The sequence below is a fragment of the Notothenia coriiceps genome, unplaced genomic scaffold (genome assembly GCF_000735185.1).
Source record: "Notothenia coriiceps isolate Sejong01 unplaced genomic scaffold, NC01 NC01_scaffold00037244, whole genome shotgun sequence".
NCBI classification, from domain to species: Eukaryota; Metazoa; Chordata; class Actinopteri; order Perciformes; family Nototheniidae; genus Notothenia; species Notothenia coriiceps.
The window spans coordinates 25,203,462-25,214,751 of NW_011369945.1; the positions used below are offsets into that span (position 1 = coordinate 25,203,462).

The 11,290-nt window shown below is 38.0% G+C and overlaps 2 protein-coding genes across 2 annotated transcripts; one reads left to right on the forward strand and one right to left on the reverse strand.

Moving 5' to 3' along the window:
- Positions 1-912: 912 nt before the first annotated feature.
- LOC104965461 (uncharacterized) lies at positions 913-6,009 on the reverse strand. Its single transcript, XM_010794416.1, has 6 exons — positions 5,801-6,009; positions 4,866-5,003; positions 3,996-4,187; positions 3,407-3,553; positions 2,818-3,021; positions 913-1,070 (listed from the first exon to the last, which is right to left on the reverse strand). The coding sequence occupies exons 1-6, from the start codon at positions 5,838-5,840 to the stop codon at positions 913-915; spliced, it is 879 nt and encodes a 292-aa protein (XP_010792718.1). The 5' UTR covers positions 5,841-6,009.
- Positions 6,010-6,137: 128 nt separating this feature from the next.
- Positions 6,138-8,849, forward strand: LOC104965079 (transmembrane protein 238-like). The gene is made up of 4 exons (XM_010794018.1): positions 6,138-6,173; positions 6,837-6,994; positions 7,635-7,792; positions 8,405-8,849. The coding sequence occupies exons 1-4, from the start codon at positions 6,153-6,155 to the stop codon at positions 8,566-8,568; spliced, it is 501 nt and encodes a 166-aa protein (XP_010792320.1). The 5' UTR covers positions 6,138-6,152; the 3' UTR covers positions 8,569-8,849.
- The last annotated feature ends 2,441 nt before the right edge of the window (positions 8,850-11,290 follow it).

Sequence of the window (11,290 nt, forward strand, 5' to 3'; positions counted from 1 at the left end):
GGTATCTCGACTTAGTTAAGGGTAACAAGTTAGCAACAATGTATTAGCTATCACGGATTTTGTGCCACCAAGGACTGCGAGAAGATCCATTAGTATGTAGCGCAATGCATGTGGTTCGATGCATCCCGGAAAACAATAGTTCCACGGATGAGACTTTTATGGCTTCTCGTGGTAAGTCATAAAATAGGGTTGGTGATCGGACATGTCGCTTGTGGGTCACTAATACACAATCGTTTACCCGCAACCCGTTGGTCTTCAAATGTACGGTATTACTGTTGAACTAACTCTTAGACGCACCCCAGACCCATGGCACAACCCGGCCTCCAACCGGTGATCGGTGGGGGGGGTGGTAGGGTCGCGCAGTAGTCAAAGCGACGACTCTCACACACACACACACTCCTCGAGGTAAACCTGGGGTTACCCGGTAAAACCCATAGCCCGTGCATTGACAGAGGTCCTTCTTTTGTTACCTTTTCTCTTTAGAGGTTGCTCCGAAGAACCCGGGTTCCGTGTTCTGTCCAGAAAGACACAATCTGCAAATCGAGGCGATCGTCCCACATGAACTCCCAAACACTCGAGACCCGTCTGGCAAATGTACCGTATGGTTTTTTGGGGAGTATTGTCGTGTTTCCCTGGGTGCCCATTATTGGTTCTTTTCGTATCTGTACCCTCGCGTAATTATGTTGGCGTTTACGAGACAGGACCTACACACAGTGGTTTTTTTATGTCTTTGGCTCGAGTTTTTAGGGGATTCCTTGTGAACCACAATTTCCCATATGAGATTTTAATTTAGTAATTTTTGACATGTTACCATAAAGTCAAAATGAAAACCGTAAAGATTTCGCGGCGAAGGTAGGAAGGAGCCCGACGGTTCAATTTCTGGGGTCGTTCCCCAATACAAGCGTATTGGTTCTACGGATGGGCTGCAGGAATGGTCCGGCCCACTCCCTCGTACAGGTCTCGGAAGGCGTCCGTGTGCCTCACCTGTCCCTTGTAGGTACCGGGAGGTGCGAGGGGCGGCTGTAGGCCGTCTCCGGACGACGACCACCTGAGGTCTCTTTTCCAGACTACTAAAATTACAAGGCAAGTACTATGATAACACATACGTGAGTGATCTTGGTTTCAGGTAGTGGAACATAATTACCGATTGTTGGGATGGTTATTGTTGTATGTACAGATCGAGGACACATTACGGTTATCAACAAAAATGTAAAATAATGTAAAGGACAGACGAAAACTCCGTAAAATTCCTTAAATAATCTTATTTTGCCCGACAGTAAGATTCGGACTCCAAAGAAGTAGGTTTGAATAAATTAACACCGACTATCAACGAGTTTCTATTTAATGCCGATTTAAATATGAGCAGGTTCTTTTATGAAACGAATCTCGACAGACACTAGTTTATCTTTACCATTTCTTTACGTTATCGTTTATAAACAGTCGTGTAGAACACAGGTAGTAACACGAGTTTCGTTGCGGTCTTAACGTGACGTCGTCTAGTTTGCTTTTCTCAATTTTGGACATCAGTCTATTCTGAACTTCGCTGTGACTAATTTTTACACGCGGCGTTCTTGATTTGCGTGTCGAACACTACAAAGGACCCGTCCACCCGCCTCAGCCCCCTCAAACTCCGAACCTGTCGCGCTTCGGAAAACTAATGCGCGGTGGCCGCCACGAATGTTTGGTACCGCCTCTCGTCTGCGTACACGTCAGGTCCGGTAGCTCTTCTGGGTGGTTCGACGACGGCGTTAGGGGATGGTCCAAGTCCTTTGACTCCCTGTCTCCCCCCTGCGACGTCCTCGTCCCAAGATGTCGATTTTGAAATGTAAATTCTAAACGTAGTACGGAATTTTTCATTCCGTTCTGTACATCTCTTACAGTTGCTATCTACGGGTTCCCATTCGGTATTATACAAATCAATTTTTGCGACGGAACTAACAGCAACCGGAATTTAGGTTTCCTTCCCTTGCACTTCCACCTCAAATGTCCTTCTGTTGTCATAGTCACACTTAAAGTACAGGAAAAAAGTAAAGGTTCGGTAATAAACTATTATTCGACGTTTGACAAATTATTATAGTCAGTAGTCTCATTTTATAATAAAATGTCTTGCGTTTACCTAACAAAATAATATTACTACCGTAAATAGAAGAAACAAACATACGTTTTCTTTTATTTGCACATAAACCGAAATAAATTACTAAATAAGAAATTTTTTATTGTCATGTAAATTTTACATATTAACCATTTTTTAGTTTAAGCAAAACAAGTATTAAGAGGGCCGCGGATTCAACATTAAAATACTAAAAAAGGGGTCTTCCTAGGACGACTACGATCATAAGACATAATATCTTTCAAACTTTACATCACCTTCATTTAATGTAAATTTATATATGTAGGGCCAAGACCAATAAAGACATCGTGGGAGCCTTCGTGTATTAAGTACTCTGCAAATTTAATTTCATAGTCTGTTAAAAATCTCCCGTTCCGTAAGTTTCACTTATCATATTATCTTACTATGGTGGGTTAATGAATTGGAGAGTAATGAAAAATATATGACCGTCATGTTTATTGCTTGCCTTAGCTAATCTGAACTAAGCATAGAATACTGCTTTGAACCGGTATTCTGCATCTTGTGACTGCAACACCCTCTCTTGTATACAAGCAAGTGAAGGACACTGTCCTGGGAACTAGTTGTACCAAATACTCTGTGTGTGATGACTACTTCCATTCTTGCAAGGATAATAAATACACGTGTCCTGTTTTGAAACTCAAGCCGGTGACGAGTGATATTTTTCTAACAAATAGTATAGCACTAACCTCTCTGTCTCTCCCTCCCGTGGGTGATCCTGAAGATCCTCCTCATCTTCATCCTCGGCTCTCCGTTGGCTCGCCCTCGGCCCTTCTTTTTTGAGCCCTTCTCCACCGACGAATCTTCTTCCTCCTCTTCTTCCTCCTCCTCTTCCTCAACAAACTCATCCTCCGTGTAGAATTGATCCTCATCCAGATGAAATTCCTGCTTCACTGCAGCAAAGAAAATAAAGTAATTTCATGTAAAGGGCAGAAACACTATCAATTTACAAGGTCCATTTAATAGCTTGTTCATAAAATATTTGTATCAGTCCAAAACCAACTGAATTTGGTTTGATGGTACAGAGAGAAATCTCTATATGCTATATTCGAGTGGCTGAAGAAAGACATTTCTGCTGTTTCTGCATGAAAATGTTTGTAATGTAATTATTATAATGAATAGTTGACTTCAAAATAGCTTGGATGAGTGATTTTCTTCTAATCCATTAGTTGATCATCATCTTATGACAGTCTCTATTTGATATTTGAGAATGACAGAGATGTGTAAAAAAAGCAAGTTCCTATATTACCAACTTGATAGGGTGCAGTAATTTCTCACCGGGGAAGGCAGAGGCGCGGCGGGGCCGAGGGGCCGCTCCCTGCAGACGCTTCAGGGTCATCCCAGACCGGGTGGTCATGGGGGAGGGAGGGGAGGGGGGGCTGGCAGGCTGGACCTTCACCCCACGCTGGGGGTCTACACACCAATCTGTCATTGTAGGGGAGTAGAGTTACTCCTTAACTCGGGAGACGGGACCGTCCAAGAGTCTGCGCTCTCAGAAGGTCCGTCCAAGTTCACTCGTGTTCTAAAGCTGTAGGTATTTATAACTAGGCAGATAAATGTTTTGCATTAAAACATCTGTGTTAATAATAACATTATTTTTTTATATATATATATATATTTGTTTTCACGTGTATAATTTACCCATCTTAGTATTTTGCATTTTTCATTAATATTTGCACACATAGGTGAATTGAAATTCCTCCTAACTCATCTGTTATTTTAAAAACACACCTTGCATTATATTTAGAGAAATAAATAATTATGTTCATCCTAACCTGATCACTTGTTGATGTGGATGAATTTTTTAAAACTCTTCCTTTTAACAAAACAACAAACTAAATACAACAATCGTTGGCCGACTCCTCACCCTCCGGACCCCGCATGTTGATGATGAATCGGTCCAGCTGACAGCGCAGGAAGTTGCGTTCCTCCTCCATATCCTCGATGCGCTTCTGCAGCCAAGTGTTCTTCTCCAGAGTGACGTACAGGTGAGCTCGCAGGTTAGAGATCAGGATGAAAGGGCTGTACTGGGAGTGAGGGGGCTCGTGCACCACAGGCCCTGCAGGAGAACAGCCATTAAACCATAGACTCTATTAAACAAAAGTTCTTGTGAAAAAAAGAGCCAGTTGCAAGAAAATGTAACTGCAGTCATAAATGTATACAGCAGTAGTGTACAACAATGTCATTCATTGTCCAAAAGATTGATCCTGAGCACATAAATAAAGACCAGCCGATAATAACTTTACATTTTGAGGTTGATTTCTACAATTTGTTTAATTTCTAACTTATATGTAGAGTAGTGAATATGTTATGCTAAGCTGCTTTACCAAATAAGGTAAAGAAGCAAAAAAGAGGAGGAAACACATGAATATATTTGAAAAACTGAAAATAAAAGTCAAAAAACATTGAAAGAAAAAAAGAGGTGAAGCAATGTAATTGGTGACTGTATAGGTAGGAACGTATTTTTTCAAACATTTGTATCTCAACTTAAATTATCTCTGTGGGTTTTAACATGCTTGTTAAAAGAGGGTTGACTGTCTCTTTGAAAAAACTACCCCTCGTTTTCTATATTAGTACTAAAACAATTACCAGATTTAAAACATCTATTGAATGCAGTGTGAAAACAGGAACATGTAGAATAACTTGTACTATGAACTGTCACTGTGTGTTAGCTGCTTCATTATAAAACTAGGAACAAATAGAAAAGCAGTGGTCATGTGTAGTAGACGTGGCGTACCGTCCATCATCGGCTGACCCTGGTTCAGGTGATAAGCAGGGGGTCTCTCGATACTCTCCTCCAGAGGAAAAGAGACTTCATAGCTGTCCAGGTACAACCCTCCCCCTCCTGAGGATGTGGGTTGGGGCGTGAAGTGCTCTGAGAAACACACACAAAACAACAGAATATTATTAGATTATTATCATGATAGATTGATCCGCTGGTTCTTCTTTACAGGTTGATTTGAAAACAGTGCATCCCACAGAGTTTTAGGGAATTAAATAAAGACCATATCCCACCACTGTCCCCCTTCTTCAAACTTATTGATTTTTTCTTGATGTAAAGTAGAACATGCACACATTTGAGTGCTGCGATCAAAGAATGGTAATTAGCATTTTAGCTTAATGGGTACATGGCTCAGACAATACATCAGTATCAATAGTGTTATAGATGGTGGTAACACAAATCATAAAATGTGAAATGTAAAATACGCTGGCTATATATTAAGATAGAACTTGATATATCAAGGTAAAATGATGTGCACCAGTGGTTGAACAAAGTAGGAAAGAGTGCACAAAAAGCATTACAAAGTTGCAACTATAACTTTGAGTACTTTGAAAATCGAAATACTTTGAAACCTATACTCTGAAATAAATCAACACAGCAGCACATCAGTAAAATAGTCATAGCATAGAACATAGGGTAAACTGTAAAGCTAAATTAGATGCTAAATTAGCCGTTAGTAAATTATAACGGCAGTTTAGACACAGAAAGTGATTTGTTTAGCACATAAATGCACCCAACATCCCATATTGTCAAAAAGCATAAATAAAGACAGTCGAGTCTATAAACAGACGAGGAGTTTAGCTTATTATTTTAAGTGTTAAAGTAACTTCAACGCCTTGTAGCATTTTTGCTCGTAGCACAAGGTAGGGATACGCCATTTAAAACGTTACCTGTTGGGTGCGTATCGTCTCTGTCTGTTGGAGGATTCATGACTGAAAGGCGAGCTGCTCTGGTGAGAAATATGTGATAAACTTGGTATTATTACTTAGTCTTCAGTAAAGCTATGTGCAGTTATACTTCTGTAATACAGCCTGAAAACGACACACAGCTGCTGCTCAACATTCGCGAGACCGCATCTTCAGCAGCAATTACTTGATTATAAGTGGCTCCAACAGGTGTAGCACGCTCATGTGTGCACATGCGCACAACGCTGGTTTTTCCTCATTAAAAAAAGCTTTAAAGTTGTGTCGGAACTACTGAACACCTGCACATCATGACCACTATGACTCCACTCAGTCAGAAATGCTCCTAACGGTATTGCAGGTTGGTTGGATAGTTGAGGATCAAAGTTTTTAAACCCTAACTTTATTGATAGGTAAAACACAAACAACACAAAATAGTTAATAGAAAAAAGAAGAAAAAAAGGGTGCCAGGATATGTACTTGGCAAAGAAAAGACCAAAGGCCTGATAGTTAAGTAGCCTAACTTATATTAAAGTTATACAAAAAACATAGGAGGAACAAAAACATACTAAAACGTGCACATCAAATTAACAAGTATATATTCAACATGTTTTTTATATTGTTTGGGTGTTTGTTGCTTTTATTTTTTTGAGCTTTTCTAGAGAATTGTATTATTTATGTAGGCCTAGTACAAATTATTTGTGTGTGTCATTGTAGGCTATATGGGATTTTCCAAATGATTATTAACAATTGGGTTGATAAAGCTAGTAGCCTATTTGTATTCATTGAGTTATTTTAAATAATACAAATAAAATGGACTACGATAAAGAGTAGTTCGCCTTTTTTAGTTAGAAATGTTTGCATATAATGTCTCCATATAAACCGTGACATGTTCTCACACAAAGACATAGCACGTAATTAATATTACATTTAAACATTTACGAAAGGGTATTGCAGAATATAATCTTTGTACAAGTGTAATTGAAACATTAACATAACCTGTGGTTATTCTTCTCCTTTAAAGACGAAGGTGGGAACGGGCAGACCGGACACGTGTCACCTGAGGGGCGGGGTCCAGGTAAGTGCAGTAAACGCGGAAACAAAGAAAAACTGCACGAGAGAAACTTCGCATAAGAACAAAAAAAGCAAGATTGTATGCTGCTGGAGAAACACCTATAACATGTGAGTCAATGTAGAAGTATTGACGGTGGGAAACGTTATGTTTTTTTTATTTGTATTGCAGAATTTTAAAGACTCATCTGAGGAGGGCTGTAACACATGAACACCAATATCTTTAGTTTGTCCATATTTGTAGGGAAATCGCCACGATAGAGTCAATACATGTTGTTGTGGTGTTAAGAAAGCGTACAGACATGAAATCCTATTTCCACTGAAAGCCCTCCAAAAATGGACAGCCTCACGACGAGTCACATCAGCGTTTAGTTAGTGGTGGGCTATCAACATGGTGGTTAATATTGACTGAATATTAGAACAGTGGAAGAAGTAAGCTACTGATATGGTTCACTAATGTAAAATAACTATTACCACACTGTAAACATACTCTGCTGCAAGTCCTGCATTGAACATGTTACTTATGTAATAGAATGTAAGTATTAAAAGTATAAACATGTTATTATGTGACTGTTAGACTATTATACTATATATTGTATTTAGTTAGTTAGTTAGTCATTTTATCATGCATTTATGTAAAAGCATGATTTTACTATCATTGTTGGTTGAGGTAAAGATATAGTTTGAATGTGTTTTGTGTACCTGCTTTAGATAATAAAAGTCCTTTCTCTACCTCTTCCCTCTTCCACAGTTCCACTATGGGCCTGTGTGACGGCCTCTCCCACTGTAAGCTGGCTCTGGCCTTTGCTGTGTTGATGGATTTACTGGGAGGAGCCGCTCTGCTGGTGGGGGTCTTCGCTACCCTGGAGATCAATGGACATGACTTTGGAGACTTACTGGTCTATACTGGTATGCAATTATCCCTAAAATGCAACACTGGCAACGGGATACAATAAGGGAGGAATTACAAAAGCATTAAAATAGAGAAGAGAATGGAATTTAAAGTAAAAAACATTCATCCTTTGCAATGGGAGGTACAGTAAGCTCTGAATGATTTTCAGTTCACACATTGTTTTTATTTGTTCTAGGGTTTCAATTGTTAAATGTTAAAAAGGGATTTTCAGTATAGAAAACACAATACAAAAACATGCAACTCATCAATGAACTAAAACAAGAATGCAATTGTGCACTGCAATATTTGTATATGTTTATTGTTCTCAAGATGTCAACATGCAGAAGTGCATTTTAATACCTATTTTTACATTTATCTTTCACTTACTCAAAGAATCCATATAATTTATTTTACCCCGAACGAAATTGTTGTTCGTCAAGTAGGAAAGTGTGCAAATATCAGATTTGATTAAATATCCATATTATAAGAACCACCATCTTGTTTTGGCCCAGTAAGTAAAGCAACACATGCAATACATCTTTGTAAAAGTGATATTTTTTATTTGAATTATTTCCTTTTCTGGTTTCTTAACTGTCTGTGTTCTAAACTCTTGACTGATCTGACTGCAGGCGCTCTGTTCGTGGTAATTTCTCTGGCTGGGTGGGTGTTGTGGTACAGCGGGAACATCGAGGGCCTCACCTCTAAGAAAGAGGTGGGACACATCGGCAGCGCCGTGGACCGGCTCGCTCGCAACCTCAGCCGCAAGATCCGTGTGTACCGACACAACCGCTGAGACCAAACAGGAAGTCTGGATTCTTTTCAGATTGAAAGTCTGCTGCTGCCTCTTTTTGTCAGTGTTAATATGAGATAGAAGCCACTGAATCAAACTCTCAATGTCCTAGTGTTACAAGCATGTCAGAAACATTTCAGTCATAGATGTGCACCGGCTGTGCTATTACTGTTATTGATGCTGTATGTATTATGATTTAATATCTCTTTGTTTTTTTATAGTATTTGAATATCTGTAAAGCAGTTTATCCTATTTAGTTTAAATAAACACTTTTTGATACATTATACATGGCTGTTTTTTAAAATTACATTTTCAACAATATAAATGAGATTCTCTTTGTAATACTAATACACGTTCATGCATTTTTATGAGTTAATAAGTTAAATACAAAAAATAAATGACGATTTGAACATAGAGTATATTGATATTTGTAGATATAGCTCTGTACATGTCATTGCACTTCTTCAAAGTTAACAGAAAGACATAAGCGCAACACACTGTATTTTAGATTAAATATCACTACATTCACGGTATACATTATCTTAACATTTTTATATAGCATTGATATATTATTGAATAGATACATGCAGTATGTGTATAACTAATGTTATATTTTAAACATTTTGAAATGTATGTATAAACATATTATGTATATAATGTTATATATTTCATTCAGGAATATTGGTAGCTTTTCTTTAGATCTGTTTTGCAAAAATGGCGATGTAACAACATGCATTAGAGCAACATTTAGAACACATTTAATTTTTTTTAATCAAGATGTGCATATAAAGTGCAGTATTTTCCAAACATAATATGAGAAGAAAAATAGCATATTACTCAGTTTTATCAACATACCCTATTTGTCCCCTCTCTGGGATCAATCAATATTAATAGACTTTAAGTCAGACTAATTAGTAGACCTATAACCTCCACTGACGTCTACTGGTGACCAACAGGAATTACAACAACATCTGCAAACCATTTTGTGCAATAAGAGATAAGGCAGTGGCGTAACTCGACGGTGCAGCCAGTGCAACGCACCGGGGCCCATGCAAACATTTTTTTTTAATATATATTTTTAATGGCATTGACCGGTTCACGCAGTCTTCAAAGTAACCATGCAACCTAAATGAATTAGTCATTTGTCTGTCCAATGACCTTGCTCCCTTTCAGGTCATGTGATACCTTGCGTGACGAGCGAACCGTTTAATCAATCTGTACTGTACTGTAGCTAGCAGCAGCAAGTTCAGCAGCATTATAAAAATGTAATAGCTTGCATTTATAATGTAGCAGCAAACCAAAACAATATTTGCACCGGGGCCAATCACAACCTTGTTACCCCACTGAGATAAGGGCAGATATAATTATGTAAGAAAATGTGACTCTATGTGTGTATGTTCTATCTCAGCTTCCTCTCTACAATGGATTAGTCAAATGAATATATGTTGAATTAACTCTGCTTACACCCGATTACATCCATTAAAAGAGTCAGGACAGGAGTGACCTGGCAGCAGATTTGATTTCCGGCCGGAAAGAAGTGTCCCTGGGCAGGTCTCAGATAATCTGATTCACCTGAAGACCCCGGTGTGTCCTGGTCTGAATCACAGCATTTTATCCTGTTAAACAAACACGGGACCAAAAAGGGAATTCCACAAATCAATACCACTAGTTTATTCAAAGGGGATGAACATCTATAGATTTGATGAATTCAAGATTTTGATTAGTTGTGGATAATAATCAAAATGTAGACAAAAACCTATATAGCAACTATTAGCCATATATGGCCAATAAGCTAGGTAATTAAACAGCTAACTAACCATTCGTAAATATTTTAAGGGGAGCCACACATAAAATAATGTCTACTTACATTATGTTAAAATAGGAAAATGATGATGACTTGATCTTATCAAATATTAGGTCTTAATTTACCTACATTTTCAACACAGAAATCTGAAAATTGGATGCAGCCAGGTTCATTCTTTTTAATTTAATTTCGTTTCAGATTAGTGATGAGTCAAATGTTTTTGCAGAGGGGACTTCGAATCCAGAAATCAGAAAATATTATAAACAGCTATAAAAAATGTAGATCACCGTGGAACATCCTCAGTTCATCACTAACATTAAGACGCAAATAAATACGATTTTTATAACAAGTTTTCTGAAATATTATGTTTAATATGCAAATGAGCTATCAGTCATGCTTTCTTTTGGTAACATAATCAAAAATCTACTGACGCGGATTGATAAAGATGGCAAAATAAACAGCTAAAACATTTTTTTTCCACTTTTCTGAAAAAAGGCATCAATAATCTCCTAAAATTGACCAGTGCATGAAAAACTGACATGTTTTTTTTTTACTGTTGTTTGGACCTTAACTGTCAGGCCCCAAGCCTGTTTTTCAGGTTTCAGGCTCGAAAATGACATTCCCAGAACAAATGACCATATCTTCCCTTCTAAAAGGGTTAAATTAATAATCTTTTTTCTCAAAGTAATGATAAACCTGTGAGTTGGAGTGTAGAAAAGTTAAGTAATACAATAATTAGATGTTTTTTATTTTTTAAAGTAAAAATTACTAGATTGTAACAATGGTAAAAAACTAGTAATAGATGTGTCCGTCCCAAAACTAATTTTGTTACTTATAGTGAAACTAAACCTTCGGATGATGGCTTAGTTAAGACTAAAAAGACTTTAGGTAAAGTCCTTCGAGGACTGCCAAGGACACACA

Bases quoted from the DNA above. Each gene is read 5' to 3' on its own strand.
- LOC104965461 (XM_010794416.1), bottom strand. From the start codon at position 5,840: ATGAATCCTCCAACAGACAGAGACGATACGCACCCAACAG. The intron at 4,188-4,865 runs GTACGCCACGTC...GTTCTCCTGCAG, and splicing joins GGGTCAGCCGATGATGGACG to GGCCTGTGGTGCACGAGCCC. The intron at 3,554-3,995 runs GTGAGGAGTCGG...CTACAATGACAG, and splicing joins CAACATGCGGGGTCCGGAGG to ATTGGTGTGTAGACCCCCAG.
- LOC104965079 (XM_010794018.1), top strand. From the start codon at position 6,153: ATGCTCCTAACGGTATTGCAG. The intron at 6,174-6,836 runs GTTGGTTGGATA...TCTCCTTTAAAG, and splicing joins TGCTCCTAACGGTATTGCAG to ACGAAGGTGGGAACGGGCAG. The intron at 6,995-7,634 runs GTGAGTCAATGT...CCTCTTCCACAG, and splicing joins TGGAGAAACACCTATAACAT to TTCCACTATGGGCCTGTGTG.